At 40.9% G+C, this 17,510-nt stretch overlaps 1 protein-coding gene across 3 annotated transcripts in view; it reads right to left on the reverse strand.

Moving 5' to 3' along the window:
• Nucleotides 1-17,510, reverse strand: part of glra2 (glycine receptor, alpha 2) — a 232,714-nt gene that overhangs the window by 102,130 nt on the left and 113,074 nt on the right. For all 3 annotated transcript variants that reach the window (XM_039743593.1, XM_039743594.1, XM_039743595.1), the window contains one exon: nt 6,462-6,544. In XM_039743593.1, the coding sequence (XP_039599527.1) occupies nt 6,462-6,544 (83 nt within the window). The remainder of the gene's footprint in view (nt 1-6,461; nt 6,545-17,510) is intronic.

The following is a 17,510-nucleotide window of genomic DNA, read 5'->3' on the forward strand; positions in this document are numbered from 1 at the left end:
ATGGATCTTTATACACTTAATAATTAATTTGATTCTATTGCATGTGTACATTATCTCAGAAATTAAACAAAATTTTTGTCATTGGGAAAAAATGCAAATTTGAGTGACTAGGAAAGAAAAGGTTATAAAATATTGAAGTGGATGGGTTTACTTACAAGAGTATTTTTTATTCTTCTGGCTTAAACTTTTGCAGTACATGCAAGATATTTAACATTTCAAAAGTGTTTGTTGTGGCCTGTAGCAAGGTAAAATAAAAACTTAGATTTAGTCAAAAAGATGTATCAATTATTCATTTAATTAATATTTACTTAATAAAATACCATTATTAGTATGAAACATCACAATGTGCTTTATAGGGTTTACTCGAAAAAAAATAAAGTCAATAAAATAAAAATAAATATAACTAAAATTGGAAAAAGATGGGTAATCTGTTTTAACACTAAAATTACCAGAGCCTATGAGAAAACTCGTAAATCCGGCCCATCTTAAATCCATTCACACCTCTCCATCAGCATCTTTTGTCTTGTAAATGTGCCGATTAAGACAAGCAGCAAGCAGCTTGCTATTCCACCCCCCACCATCGCAGAACGTTCACTAAGTTCTCCCAGCTCATGCCTTGTTTGATTATCTGGGAGTGAACTGCTGGAGTTTTAGAGTGGAAATAATAGATCGTTATTTGGAACACATGCATTTCATGTGTGTTCCGTTTCTACAGTAATCTGTGTAAACACATTGTTAAAACAGAAACTTTTTCATATTTTAGTAATAAATGTTACAAAATGTAGGCATAAACTATAGAATGTGTGAAGCCTGAAGTCCAAAGATCAAATAAACACTTTCACAAAAGGTTCAAGGATAAGCGGTAAGATTTGCTGACTTATAATCACGAGTCCCTGGTTCGATCCCCACTACCTCCTATATTTACTGTTTTCAGTAGTGAGCTACTCTTATTGGTAATATTATACAGCACGCACATACATTTGGTTTCCGTCTGTAACAGATCGTGTACATTTATAGTATTGTACTTGTAAAAGTTACCTTTTATTTTCTCTTTTATTCTCTCACTCACTATCACGATACATACTACTGCCCTAGGGATCTGACACTGTTAGTTTTTATTTGAAACTGGGAATAACTGTAGATGTGAGTATGTTTTGAGGCAATGGAACTGGACATTCTCTGATCTGGAGGGATAAAAGCTGACACACAAATGCTGACGAATCTGCCTTCTTCATATCTCACCATCACTTAATTTTTTTTTATTCTGTTTTATTGAGTGGTCCTGCTCACGCAGAATTAGTATGCACCTTATGGTGCATAATGTCAAAAAAAACAAAAAAGCACAGACGTAGGTATATGATATTTTGAAGAAATCATTTTATGACCTGAATAGTACCAATCAGAAAACATCATCGCACTAATGCAATATTATTTGAAAACGAAGGGATACCATTTTGCAGATGTTAGCGGCTAAGTGACTTTGTCTTTCTTCGAAGGTTTCATTTTGCTGATGTGCTGGCCCCACTTGTTTTGTGTTTACTCGGAGGTGGAGCCTTTACCCCGATTCCAACCCTCACTTCTGGGCCAAACAGACAAACACACTTCCATGCTTAGACGTTTATACAGTGATCTCTCGCTATATCGTGCTTCAACTTTCGTGACTTAACTTAAACGTAAGCATATCTAAATATATATCACGTATTTTTCGCTGGTTTGCGGATTTCTGCGGACAATGGGTCTTTTCATTTATGGTACATGCTTCCTCAATTGCTTTGCCCAGTTGATTCCATACAAGGAACACTATTGGCGGATGGCTGAGAAGCTACCCAATCAGAGCACGTATTACGTATTAAATAAAACTCCTCAATGATATACGATATGCTTCCTGTGCGGTGCTTCGCATACTTGAAAACCCAAACAGCACGTATTGATTTTTGATTGTTTGCTTGTCCCTGTCTCTCTTTCTCTCTCTTTGACATTCTCTGTTCTTGACGGAGGGGGTGTGAGCAGAGGGGCTGTTTGCAAACTGGCCTAGAGGATACGGATGCTCCTCTAAAAAATGCTGAAAGATTACCTTCACATTGCTCCCTTTTGTCCGGCGGTGCCTCGCATACTTAAAAGCCCAAACAGCCCTATTGATTTATGATTGTTTGCTTTTCTCGCTCTCTCTCTCTCTCTCTCTCTCTGAAATTCTCTGCTCCTGACACTTCACTCCTTTGAAGAGGAAGATATGTTTGCATTCTTTTAATTGTGAGACGGAACTGTCATCTCTGTCTTGTCATGTCATGTCAGTTTAAACTTTTGACTAAAGGGTGTTATTTCATGTCAAGAGGGCTCTAATAATGTTAGAAAATGTATTTTGAAGGTCGAAAACAGGTTTTCTATGCTCTAAATGCGAAAATATTCAATTTATAGTTAAAGAATCCTACTTCGCGGAACTTCATTTATCGCAGCAGAGTCTGGAACGGATTAACCGCGATAAACGAGGGTTGACTGTATATAAGATATATATGTATATGCATAGGTCTGAATTATTTGGATGGTTACCTACCAGGTAACACTTTTGGTTGGTCAGCCACTCGACAAACATCCGCTATGTCCTCTCAGTTGTGAGAAGCAGATCACAGAAAGCGTTACCTGGTAGGTGACGCAAATAATCATATTGTGGTTTAGACCTATGAATCAAATACTTCGATCTTCACCCTGTCAAGTAAGTGAACCAGCTGCCAAGGCACAATGTCAGAGATTTTGCCGTAGGCACTGACATCCGTGGTTTGATCTTTGTAAGGGGAAGCAAAGGTGCGTACACTGATGAGCCCTAATTAGGTCAAAACACATGTCATGTACTCTTTGTATTATTTGACAGGTACTGTATCACATATACATCTTGTAAGGTTTGTAAACTCTTTTGGGGCTCCCGCCAATGGGACAACATCCCGAAGAGCGTCCCAAAGTGCGATCGCCGCATCTATGGAAGATAGTCTGTCAGTTGCTGGGCCAACCGTGGGCTCCCACCACTGGGGCAGTTCGCAGCGAAAACAAATCCGAGCTGATCACGGTCACGCTATGAGCAACTATGAGCTTTTCGATACACTTTTGCTAGAAGGAAACAGCTTCTAAAATGGCATGTGAATGCTCAAAGCAAAATAATCCATGGATGAGTTTTTTCATATTATCGCTGAATCAGACTCCAATTTGTCGGACTCCAATTTTGATGCAGGTGATGTAGAGATGTAGATCGAAAACAAAGGTGATTGGTCCCCAGCTAATCGTTGGCCTTTGAGCCTCTACAAACTGCAAACAGGTGCCGACAGCAGGCACAACAGGCTGCAACAATCGTTTTATGTTGATTTATGTGTGAAACCATTGCTTTGTGCACTTTTCAGAAAACTGAGTTTTTTCGAAAAAATATTAGCCTTCAAAGACTTGCTACTGAACATAGACATAGACTGTTTATGCTGTTCCCTGTGTGGTCCCCGGCCGGGGCTGGAGCCCGGCCAGGACGCCCAGGAGGACGAGAGGAGGGCTTGTGCCTCCTCCAGATCGCTAGGGGGCGTCTGTCCTGGTTATGTTGGGGGCCTCGGGTAGAGGGCTTGGAAGCCCAGCCCTGTAGGGACCCGTGGCCACCGCCAGGCGGCGCTCCGATGCTGGTTTATCCCGTGTGGTCCTCGGCCGGGGCTGGAGCCCGGCCGGGATGCCTTGGAGGACCAGAGGAGGGCGTGTGCCTCCTCCAGACCGAGAGGGGGCGTCCGTCCTGGTTATGCAGGAGGCCTCGAGTAGGGGGCTTGGAAGCCCAGCCCTGTAGGGACCCGTGGCCACCGCCAGGCGGCGCCCCAATGCCTATTTATCCCGGGAGCCCGGCACTTCCGCCACACCAGGAAGTGCCGGGGGGAAGACGACAGGGGACACCTGGACGGCTTCCGGGTGCGCAGCCGGCACTTCTGCCACACAGGGGTGTGGCCAAGACAAATTGCCAGGAAGCAGCTGGAGCCCATCCGGGTTCCTATAAGAGGGCCCGCCTCCCTCCAGTCATGGGTGGATGTCGGGAGGTAGCGAGACTGAGCTGGGGAGAGGACTGGAGGCGGCCAGGAAGAGAAGGCACAGAGACTGTGGGCCCTGGACTTTGGGGGAATCGGTGCAAGAGGCACTAGGGTTGCACGTGAGAAAACATTGTAAATATTGTAAATAAACAGTGTGTTGGGTGAACTTAAGATGTCCGTCTGTGTGTGTCCGGGCCAGCTTTCACACTTGATAAAAGAAAATGTTTCTGCTGGTATCTCTTCAGGTAATAAAAAACAGATTTAGAAATGTTAACTTGCTGTTGCTCGGGAGGTACCTGTTATAATGTTGTGATCGTGACTCTGAACTCTGAGAGTAACTTGTTTTTCTATAACAAACTAGATAAAACGTTAACGCCCTGGCAGTGGTAAATAGTTTTGGTTTTATATTTGATTTGAATACATTAATATTTAAGTTGAGAGTTACAAGAAATATTTTAACTGCTGCTATGTAAAGGGAATACTGCTGTTAAAAAGCACCTTATTTGTTTAAAGTGTTTGCAAACCAAATACACACAATACTGTACTTTTGAGTTCATTATTGAATTTTGCACATAACAATATGATTGTTGTGTTTGTCTACGATTAATCTCGTTTAACAATTTTAATCGTTGCCCAGCACTAATATATATATATATATATATATATATATATATATATATATATATATATATACATACTGTGTAATGTACATGAAAATCACAAACAGGATAGGAGACAAAGCACAACCCTGACAGAGACACACACACATTGTGGACACTGCAGTTATATGGGGACCGAAATTAATTGTGTAATCTTTTTTTCTGTAAAATGAACACATTTGTGCTACATTGAGGTCAGAGTTCACACAAAGCAGGAGGAAACGGGTTTGTTCTTAAAAGAAAAGTGGTCAGAAGATGAAGGGCACAGACAAAAATGCTAGCAAGGTTGTTATTTAAAAAGACAACGTACCAAAACATCTTGTCAAAAATCTTCAGTCAGAAATAATCAAAGCTAAGGGTCAACACAAACACAAGAGTCGTTTCTATGCCAATGCTACGGTAACTAGAGAATCATGTCAGTTTGCTTTATAGTTTCTGATGAACCACATGATGCAGTGTAGGCAGCATGATCAGGAGTTACCCAGGCAACGGTAAACAAAAATGGCAGCACTCAAAATATTGGCATTAACAATATCTAGAAACCAAAAAGCAAACACAAAAACAAATACTGAAAAATGACAACATTAAGGCCAATTGCTGTAGAAGAAAATAAATATCAATATATTGTCCTGCTGTATACCACAGATCTAAAAATGTTCTTAAATATTTCTAGAAGCATGACAGTAAATGCATCTTGATGCAAAAACCTTTTTAGTTTCCTGTTGTTAGTCATATCAAACATCTATGGGATGGGATGGAGTGAGGTGTTCAAAGTGGTGATCCACCACCAGCTAATCTGCACTCATTTTGAGACACACTGGAGTCAACCCAGAGCAGCATCCCTGTGTTGCACTGTACGCACCTTGTTGAAATAATGTGACAACAAATTGTGAGGTTTCTAATGGGTACGGCTGACCAAATCACAGCCACACGTCATAGGTGTACCTAACAGGGTGAACATAAAGAGTGTGTTTCAGTAATCCTGCCTTCTGTATTTTCATTGATCCTGTCAAATGGTTAGAAATGTTATTCATAATTAAACATACACCTGTTCATGCTTTATTAAATATATAGTATGTACAAGGTTAGCAATTATCTGGAACCATTTTCTCATTCAAATAGCAACACTTAAATCTTCGTTATTTATTTCTCCTTAATTTTTTATATGCCCGTACAATTTATTTGCACATGTAAATGTTGTTTTTGGAGGCTCCTTTTCAAGCTTTTAAAAGTACAGACATGTAGAAAAGAGTAGCGACAGGAAAATAAAACTGACTTAACACTGAAAAAAAAGTTGTTTCACTTAAAGTGACGTGCTTCAAAATGATTGTGCCTTAAAGATTTACTAAGGTAATTCGTGATGTCGCAGACAATCTCAATCACACTGATTGATGACACAAAAAACTGCTGCCCGCTTAGCCTGACTTGTTGATTTCAAATGCAACTGGACTTTGATTAGTGATGACCTGCCACGCCGGCTGAAGCTTAGAATTCGTCACTGGACAGTAAACAACACAGAAGGGGACAGCAGACAGAAGAAGCGCAAGGGTCTGACACATCGTCTCACATTTGTCTCAGGTAAGATAAGGTGGGAGTTCATCTTTAGTCGGGCCTGCGCCCTGCTGTTTGGGTGTAAGGCTGGTACAGATGAGCTCCATGCTGAAGTTGACATCTACAATGGTTTACACTTAAGGTTGGAAAACTACATATTAGTCAGATCAATTACTGAATAATAATATTAACAATAATAATTATGACTTACAGCTCTCTAGTTGCATGGCGCAGATTTGCATATCCATGGGGAAATTTTTTAAATCCATTGGACAGGAGAGGATGAGAGTCAGCCTGAAAAATAAAACAAAATTAAATATGATCAAATATGAGAAGCCTTGATAAGAAAAAAAAAAATCCACACTTTTCATTGCTTGATTATATCAGACACTACATTGTGTTCACATAGTCAGGCACGTGTAGTCTGGTTTAGCTTATGCAATTTTTGATTCATTTGTTCATTTCAGTCTGTTTCTCTAAGTGTGGATTATGGTGGCAGCATTTTAAATTTACCTGCCCAGGCCATCCTGTCCGTAGCCATTTTTTGCAGCTTCTCTAAGAAATTTCACCGATGCCAGTTAAGATATAGATAGATAGATAGATAGATAGATAGATAGATAGATAGATAGATAGATAGATAGATAGATAGATAGATAGATAGATAATCCACATCTCAATCTGGAGAAGCAGGGGGTTACTCTAAAGTCCTCCAGGGTTCCTGATTTCCTCACCCAATCATGGAGAATGAGCCCAGAAACCCTGTGCAGAATTTCAATTCATGACGATTTCTCACTTCAATAGCACAACATGTATTTATTTACTCCTGTCCACTGCCCAATTCTATTGTTTAAGTATGAGACAGAAGTATGCGTAAATATGACAAAGGTGACACAGAATATTATGTGCACTCAGCTGCCTTCTGTCAAGGACATATACAACACTTGCTGCATTAGAATGGCAACAGCATTAACAAAGACCTCAACCATCCTGCACAGCAGCCAACAGTCAACAATAAGAAGATATATTGTAACATAACAGTGTGTATTTATATTTAATACTTGCAAATAAATATATGTACAGTATACTATATATATATATATATATATATATATATATATATATATATATATATATATATGTACAGTATATTGACACACGTGTGTGGGAGGCAGTTTACAGGCTGAAATAGTGTTATTTCTCAGCCACAGCAGAGGTTGGCGCTGTCATCTGATTCTTTCTTCTCTTGTCCCTCTACAGACCAGTTGAAGACCTCTCCTCTCGGTGACATCACCACCGGTTCAACCACTGATGACACAACTTCAGGCACCTTTTGATGATGTCACTTCCAGTACCCAGAATCCATCTACCTGCCACATCGGTTCCTGTTCTGGCCTCCCTGAGTCCAGGTCCCCCTTTAGTCCACCATATTTAGTACCCAGATTCATTCTGTTAGTTAGTTTGGTTTTGAACTCTGCATTGCAAAAAGACATGCTTTCTTTATTTTGATGATTTTTTCTGTCTACTGCCTATTTTTTATTACTATATAAATAAATATATATGCAGGCAGTCCCCGGGTTACGTACGAGATAGGGACTGTAGGTTTGTATTTAAGTTGAATTTGTAAGTAAGTCGGAACATGTACTGTACATAAATTTAATAAATGCTATTGTTGACCGACTGTAACCAAGTGCTCTGCCAATGAATGATGGAGTTTCACCTCTCTCTGACCTTTTTATTATTTCTACTTTATTTTCAATGGTTATGGTTTTTCTCTTCTTTACTGTATCACCAGCACTCGCAGCAGATTGAGACACGCTATCACAGCAAGAAGGCACCAGTCGTCAACACATCTGATGTACTGACAAGAGACAACTTCCTGCTATGTACGTAACAGTGCAAGCAGGTTTGCTATTGAGAATGAATGGGGGCAATGAGGGGCAATTCATCACCAGCCCACCTCACAGTCACCTCCACTATAGTATGCTTTCTGCAGCATCCGCCCACCGAGAGCGAACACAGTGCAGCCAATGGTGGGTAGTCATTCAATATGCGGCCATCCGATGCACACTACAATGCTACCCCCTGCTGCCCCATTCACCCTCAATGGCCTCCGTTCAGCCACAACAGGGTCAACTCTTGCAGCATTACCAGCCGCCCTCCGAAAACAAACGGGGCAGCCGTGTGTGGTGGGCGGGCAGTGAAACCGCTTGCCGCCAGGAGCTGCCTGAGGGACTCTACACTGCACAGGCAGCGAAATCGCTGCCGTTCAGCCACCGCTTGCAGTGTCCCCAGACCGAAGATGATGGAGTGGCAGTTGCTGAGGCGCATGCGTTGCAGCTGAATCTCTGTTCGTAAGTTGTAGGTTGGATGTCCGTAACCTGGAAACTACCTGTATAAATATACATATATTGTCACTCACATGCGATTAGGAGGCAGCTAAAGGACTTGAGTAATTGTAATACTACATCAGACCAGGGGGTGGTGGAGTGTGCTGACTGTCTCTCTCAGTTCCTTGCAGTCCTTCCTGGGAAATTCCACCAGGTCCCAGCACCTCTGATAATGTCACTTCCGGTTTTGGCGCCTCTGATGACGTCACTTCCGGGTCCGGTGCCTCTGATGACGTCACTTCCTGTCCCAAAGACATTTCCTCCACCAGCCCTTTAAAACTGCCATCTTACCGCCATGTATTCAGTTCTGTTTTGGACTCAGTCTTGTAAACTAATCAATCATTTTTGCAGCCAGGATCATAATATACGGGTGGCTGCCCCAAACCTTTTTGACTGTCTAGAGTCTTTTTGTCACAATATACAAATATATATATATTTTGTAACAAAGGCACTATATAGGCGCCTGACCTGACACAGAAGGACACGGAGGCATGTATAAAAACCAACAAAGTTTTGTTGTTCTTCACCTGTGGGGTACATCTTTCCTGTAATCCCCACAGGCACCACACAATCCCAAGTGTACAAATAAGCACTTCAAAACACACCTCACACTTCTGTCTTCCGGCACCACCACTCCTTTTCTAAGCTTCGTCCTCACCCACCTGACTGACCGCTGAGTGGTGGTTGCTAGTTCCTGTTATTAGGCATCCGGAGGTGCTCCAGGTGCTTGATTGCCTGCGGAAGTCCAAGGCAACGCTGCAACCCAGGGAGGCTGCCATCTGGTGTCCAGGGGGAGATATTGTGTTTCCCATGCTTGCTCCCCTGGAACATATATATACTATATATACTATATATATATATAGTGAGACTTCTGAACTCTTTGAGAACCTCCCCAACAGGATGACACAAAAAAGCATGACTGCCGCGTCTGTTGAGGGTTGCTTGTCTGTCAACAAGGCAACCGCAGATTTTGCCACAGACATAACTACAAGCTGACTTGTGCCACGCGCAATGTGCTGGTTGCCCGATGGGTGATGCAGGGAATATTATAACTCAGCCATTGACCTGGCCCCGACCCTGCCTGTTTACTGTGTCTGTGTTTAGCAGAATGAAAGATCCTGCTACAATAAATAACCTTGTTGTTCCTGTTTCGAGTTAAATAAAGTACTGAGACTCAGCCTCGTCTTTGCAGTACAAGACGTCGACTCACATGTCACTATATGTATATTTATATATATATATATATATATATAAAAGAGCATAAGAAATTTGACAAATGAGAGGAAATCACTCAAGCCTGCAGCTAAGCTGTCCCAATATCTCATCCAGATATACAATATGTTGAATGCTATATATAGTCTTTCTTTATTTATTCATTTTACTGTATTTTTTTTTCAACTATTCTGAGGAGACATGACAGTAAGAATTTCATTGCATTATGCACACAGGATAATAAATTTGATTTGACTTGACTTATGGCTGACCGTTTGTTAATAATAACATAAGAACATTGACACACAAAGGGAGACCATTCAGTCCATCAAGCCCATATGTTTAGTGAATAGCTAATCTGTCCCAATATCTCATCCAGATTTTTCTTAATGGTCGTCAAGGTTTCTGTTTCCACTACATGTCTGTGTGGTTTGTTCTAGATTCCCACAACTCTTTGTGTAAATTTGTTAATGTGGTGGGAGCATTTGCTCTGCAGCATATTGTGAGACTGGGAGAGCCTGCTCCAAGGAACAGAGTACTTTGTCTCTGTGAGTGACAAGGAGTTGCTCTTGAAGTACATGAATCTTGATTAATTGGCTTCCTGTCCAGATTTGGTTCCTGTCATGTGACAGGCTTCAGGATGCCTGTAATAGAAAAGCCAATGCAGGAAATTCTGCAGGAGGATAGGTCAATGCATGAGACAGTGGCAAATTCCTGTTATTCCTGCAGTGAAGATTACCCTTCTCCTTATTTTAATAATTCATCACATATGCATTCACCCACTTCATATTAGCATGTAGAACATTTACTTTTGACAGCCATGGCAACATTGAGTCTGTGCACACAGGTCTCTCTTTATCAGCTTTGCACATCTGGACCTGGCCATTTTTTCCAAGTCATTGTTGCTAAACTGCTCAAATTATGTCAGGTTGCATGTTAATTGTGAGTTAAGAGTTTATGTCAAGTCCAGCTACAAATTCTCAAATGGGTTGAGATTTGGACACCGACTTGGCCACTGTAGGACATTAACATTGTTTTAAGGCATTCTTATGTAGCTTTGGCTTTATGCTTGTCTTGGTGGAAGGTTTCTTGCAGACTGCTTCAGGTTTTCCTCCAAGATTACCCTGTATATTAATTATTGATTTGCCCACTACTGTCACAACCCTTCCAAGGCCTGCTGCAGAAAAGCATCCCCATAGCATGGTGCTAGAACCATCAGGCTTCACAGAAGTCTGGTTGTATTTAATTTATTTATTTTTTTTACAGTGCCTTTCTCTTTGCCAATCTTCCATAAAGCTGTGACTAGTGAAGCGTTCAGACAACTGTTGTTGTCTGCACAGTCTCTCCGATCTAAGTCCCTGTAGCTTGTAACTCCTTCAGAGTTCCCTAGTCTTCTTCTCACACAATCACTCAGCTTCTGTGGATGGCCTGCTCTAGCAGATCTACAGCTTTGCTAACTCTTTGCATTTCTTAATGATCATTTTACTTGGACTTCAAGGAATATTTTCTTGTCTTCATTCCTGACTTTATTATATACACTTAAAAATTGAATTTATTTGTCTTTATTGAGCTGTGTGGCTCCTCCTAGAATCATTAATTGACAGGGCACCATTCCATTCTGGGAAGGGTTCTTTGCATATGAAGTTGGTTCTTTGGGCTCCCAAATATGTATGAAAAAGACCTAAAATCTTTAATGTATGGTAGGCTACCTCGCAGGAGACTAACAGATTAAGAAAACATGAACTTAACCTGTGTTACTGTAAGTATGCAGTGAGTGTCCCCTTCTAATCATGACAACCTAACCTAGTTCCGGTAATTTACTGTGTGGAGCCTGTTCACAGATCTAAATAAATGAAAGCTTCTTTTCAGATCCTTTATGTGGATGGGCCTTTTGCAAATCAAAAATTGTTCCCCTGGTGCATCACTCCATAGAAAAACTCTGGCACCTTTATTGTTAAGAGTGTAGGTTAGGCTGCCATACTGACTCACCACATGCTGGACCTTCCAGATAAGGAGCATTTAGACCACAGTCAACTGAAAGCCCAGGATGATGATCTCCATTGTTTTAATTATGTGACTTCTAAACCCAGTTGTCTGTACCAGTGATGATTTATTTGTGTTATTATACTAATACAATTAATTATTTTATGTTTTATACTAGCAGGAGTACCCGGCGTTGCCTGGAAATTTCTAACCGGTGAATTTCCCAAATGAAAACAACAGAACATAGAAATAGAAGAAACATTTTTCAGATTGACATTTTATTGTTCCTCTAGTCTGGATTCTGTGTGGTGTGGCATTTGAGACGGGCTTGAAATAGACTTTGTAATGGCTTCTGAAGTGGACCTATCAATTCTACTTCTTTTTTTCAGTGGCATGGGTATATTAGCGAAAAGCAGGACAATTATAATGTGTTATATGGTATTACGTACGGAATAAGCACCACAGTGAGATGAATTTACGTTATTTACAATACGATGGAAAGCGAACAAATAGCAGCAGTCAGTCAGACAGAGCAACACTGAAATCATATTGTCATTCGGAAAGGGAGCAAATAGTACTACAAATACGGAAAGCCAGTGAGAAAGAGTAGAACTGAAACCATACTGGGAAAAATGGCGGGGAGGGGTGCTCTGTTTGTAAGGGGAGTCTTTGTTGAACCGTGATGCTATCTAACGGACGTTGCTGATGGTAACTATAGAGAGAAGTGACATACAACCGGCGCTGTGTTTGTGGAAAATGATGGGGGAAGGATGGTGTCTTTTTAAGGCGAGTCTCTGTTCAAACATGATTGCATATAACGGATGTAGGCGAATGAAATACAGCACTATCAGTGCGTGTGGGAGTGTGACGTGCGGAAACGCGGGTGTGTCAGCCGGTCACGCTTTCTGGGTCATTCAAGTTTTACATTCATACGTCAGTCGCTCTTCACCCGACCAAAGCAGTCGGCCTTCTCATACTTGGACACTTCCGCCATCTGTTGGCAATTTAAAGAAACATGGGTAAAGAGCGACACACAGAGACCAAAGCTGCCGCTAGATGGCGCCGCAGTCAACGTCTGTTGGAACGTGTGGCCATCTTGTCGATGATAAGTACGGGGATGTGTGCCAAAGGTTGTGTCGGTGTAAAGGCGCCCTGCGGTTCACCACGAACATTTTTCCGAACCAAACATACCCCATGACCTTCTCCTGGTCACAAAGGAGCCCCGTGCCTAGTTTGGTGCCAATCGGACGCCCGGTGCAGATTTGTATGGCGGACAAACAAACATACATACACACATACATCGACTTTGCTTTATATATTAGATTTGTAATTAAATTAGAGCCCTTTGAACAGATCTCTTTCCATTTTGACATTTAAGTCTTTTTTCTTTTGGTTGGTGTCACAAAAGTAACAAATTCACTGTGATGAGATGTTGTTTAGCAATAAAATATGAAAACTTCCAAGTGGATGAATACTTTTTATAGGCACTGTATACACTTTATGTTTATCAAATAAATCAAATATATGTGAAGGCCACAACATTCTCTTTGAGAATTGTAAATAGTGAAATAAACATATTAGACAGTATGTGATTCGGGTTTAGCCAGTAAGTTGTTGCCATGCAAGGTTCATTTATTCAGCAGTCCTCAGCACCGAAGTCAATAACTGGGTCTTTTTGGTATCTGTGGAAAGGAGATAAAAGACCTCATCTAGAGCTTTATTTGCTAATCACATAACTGCTACACCCCTGTTGATGAAAGCTTCCATTAGTGACTCAGCAGCAGTGCTGGAGATGAATAGGGATTGAAGAAAATGCCTGGTGAGGAGAAACACAACCTCCCGCTTATTGTTAAGCCCACTTTACTAAAATGGCAAATCAATCCTCATGTGAAATCCCAAATTTTGAGTAAAGCAGTCAAAAATGGGGCATACTTTATGCAAAGTAAATCTACTTAAACAGCTCACTAAATCAATGAAAGCAATTTAAATTTAAGTGCAATTAGTCTTCTCCTTATACTGACTTTAGCAGCATGAATAATAATAATGAAATGCTGGGTAGCTATCTATGAGCAACATATTTGTGCAGTGTTTAGTGCTGCTGCCGCCTGATGGCTGTTGAATTCTGGGTTCAAATCGTGGTTTGCTCACTCTTTGTATGGATTCCACATGCTCCCTCTGTATCTGAGTGGGTTCTTCTCTGGGATGCTTTGAGTGTTCTCTCATATCCCAAAAATGTGCCTGTTAGGTTAACTGGCAACTCTAAACTGGTCCACTGGGAGTGTTGTAAATGTGCCTTGTGATGGAGGGATGGGCTGATTCTCCATACAGGACTGCTTCTAGTACCCTTTGTCTGATGCTATCTGTCTATCTGTTTTCTTAATTGTCTTAGTCCAAGGCAGACATGCAGTCTTTTCTCATAGGAACTAACAGTGTTTGAAACATTAGAGTGCACATACACACACACACACACCCACGCACACACACACTACAGACCACCTTAGAGACAAAATTTAGAGAAATGTTGGATGGGATGACTAACATATAACTGGGTTTGCCATGTGGATTTATTGTGTGTGCATTGAACTGATATTCTGAAAGCAATCAGTTTGAATTAAAAATGAGACACCAGGTAGTTTGTCCTGTCTTGGGGAGAAAATATTGCAAACTCCACACAAATGGAAACCAGACAAGAAAATTGAACCATTATCTGGAATGGCTGAATTGTCTGAAAATGTGGGGTAGTAATGCTTGCAACAGCACCTACTTCAAGATTCTGAATATCATCGAATCAAACTGCATACATATTATTTGAGTGGCCAATAAGATACAAAACACTCAGGTCAACAAGTAGTCCAAAGTATAAAAAAACAAGCGCTTCTGCATGGGCGAGTCAACTCAAAAACAACCCTGAGTGCGTGAAACATCGGGCAGAGTTGGCTGTCTTTTTTATGACTTCCATGACTGTACAATAAGACACTAGTGACTGACAGGGAGATGATTTGGTAGAAGCTATTGAATGATGTTGAAGACTACTCAACTTTCTCAAGGATCAGAGTCTAATGTGAGCGAATGACAGAGTTTAGACTCAAAAATGTAAACTCAGAGTTTAGGATGTCCTTGCAAGGCTACAATGTGTAGGAAAATGAAAAGAATTTACTGCAAATTTCAAATGTTTGTTCACATTTGAATGAGTTCACAGCAGTGTTGTGTAGAGGGGGTTTATTTTAAAATATATTAGTAAAAATACAAATATTGGGGAAGTTGTGAGCATAAAAATGGATGGCATGCTATGTGGATTATGTGACATGAGTAATGTCATATTTTTAATAGACCTTTTTGATATAGTTTGCTGTCTTCCAGTGCTATTCCACTTCAGTCTTGGTTCGATAGGCAAACTCCAAAGGTTCCAGGTGGTCTACCACAAGAGAACTCATGTAGTCCAGGACCAGACTCTCAAAGGTCTTCATTATGTGAAATGTAAGTGCCACTGGTCTGTAGTCATGAGGTGAAGAGGCACCTGCTTCGTTTGACACAGGAACAATGCAGGGTGTTTTCCACAGCAGTGGCACTTTCTGGAGCCATAGGGACAGACTGAACAGGTGACAGAGGGCACCAAAATTTTGTTCAGCACAGGCCTTGGGAACTTGAGGACTGACTCCATCTGGTTCTGCAGCTTTACCTGTGTGTAGCTTCTTCAATTGTCTCAATTCTTGCTTTTTAGTTATAGACAGTCCACACCAATGGTCAGAGAACTCATCACTGGCCTTTCCATTTGATGTGGTAGGGGTTGTTGATGTAGTAGAGATGGTGTGGGGAGACTGGTCATTGGAAAGTGGTGGCAGTGGGAGAGTCACTCAAAGAGAGCTTCCCGAAGTCCTCTGCTGAGATGTGAGAAACAGGTAGTGGACAACTAACTGAGCAGCAGGAATTTAATACAAGGCATTTGACAGCCTGCTTGAGGTTTTCCAAACAGTCTTTGACAGGACTTTGTAAGCATTATGTCTGATGAAGACCAGGCACTGTTTAACATCTACCTAAAACCTGTTCCTACAGTGTAGCATGGTGGTGGTAACATCATGGTACAGGGAAGCTTCACACTGACAAGGACAGGGACACTGGTCAGAATTGATGGAAGAATGAATGAAGACAAATACAGAGATGACCTTGAAGAAAACCTGCTCCTGAGTGCATGTGTCCTCAGACTGGGGGCAATAGTTCACCTTTCATAATGACAATGACCCAAAATGTACAGCCAAGACAATGCCCGTGTGGTTTTGTGTCAAGTCTCTGACTGTCCTTGAGTTGCGTGTTCTTAAACCTCATTGAACCTCTGTGGAGACATCTGAAGATGGCAGTTTATGGACACTTCCCATCCAGTCTAACAAAGCTTGAGAAGATCCATCAGGAAAAATTGGATAAATTGCCCACCTCTAGATATGCAAAGCTTATAGAGAATTACCCAAGAAGACTCAAAGGTGTAACTGCTGCTTCTAAGGGGATTCTACAGAGTACTATACTAAGGGTCTGAATACCTACATGAATGAAAAATTTCAGTTGTTGATTTTTAATAAATTTGCAATTCTTTCTGAAAACATGTTGTCACTTTGACATTATTGGTTATTTAGTGTATATTAATTGGCGAAAATTGCAGATTTATAAACTGAAAATTAAATCCAAAACACACTAAAGTGTGCAGAAAGTGAAGTTGGGTGGAATTTTTCTTCCAGTGCTCAGAGCCAATTTTGGGTCTCCAGTTATCCTAACCAGGATGGAATGAGGGAGGAAAACAAGAGAAGATTAGCTGAGCAGGTGAGAAAGCATTTACCCAGCACAGGTAACTTAACTTGTGGTGGAACATTGACAAAGGAGAAGAACATCATGGTCTTTCACACCAATAGAGCAAAAGCAATTTTTGAACTCTTAAAAAAATCTTAAAAAATTACTACTAATTTCCTGAGATTTCAATCAGGAAGAAAAACAGAAGTGAAGTTTCGAGGTCAAGTAATTATTTAAGGTAAGAAGGTTCGAGGTAAGGTAGTTATACTCACTAATTATGGTGCCAGAGGGTGACAATGCATTGCATGTTGATAAGCACAAGCAAGTAAGAATTTCACTGTATTCTGTACATGTGACAGTAATGACCCTATAAACCCCAAAAGTCTATAAAGACACATGGAGAAACCGACAAGCTGTGCCAGGCTGAGACACTGACCACTGAGCTGCCCTGTAAATTTACACCCATCTCTCTTTGTCCTCCTAAATACTCAACACATACATTTGGATCTCAGAAGATTTTTTTTTCCTCTCTTAGCTCCTTTATTCACTCTGTTGTCATCCATATCATCTTCCCAATATTTACTCACTCTGTGGAGGTGGTGGGCTGCGTGTAAACAGATCAGTTATATAATTATTTTCAAACAGCTGAAAATCAAATTGCAGTGTGTATCAAGGGAAACAATTAGAAATTGTAGTCTGTTTTTTCACCCACTTATATTGCACACAAGCAGCATGTCTTCATTAGTCAGAAAAATCCTTCTTCTTTTCAATCTTGTACTGAAAAAACTAAAATAGATTCTTGAAGTTGCCAATGGTAGAGCTTTTATCATTTCTCTCCAGGCTTTGTCCATGTCAACGCTTAACACACCACCAGGCTCTAACAGGGCACAATCATGCACATG

Source organism: Polypterus senegalus, chromosome 2 (assembly GCF_016835505.1).
Source record: "Polypterus senegalus isolate Bchr_013 chromosome 2, ASM1683550v1, whole genome shotgun sequence".
Lineage (NCBI taxonomy): Eukaryota > Metazoa > Chordata > Cladistia > Polypteriformes > Polypteridae > Polypterus > Polypterus senegalus.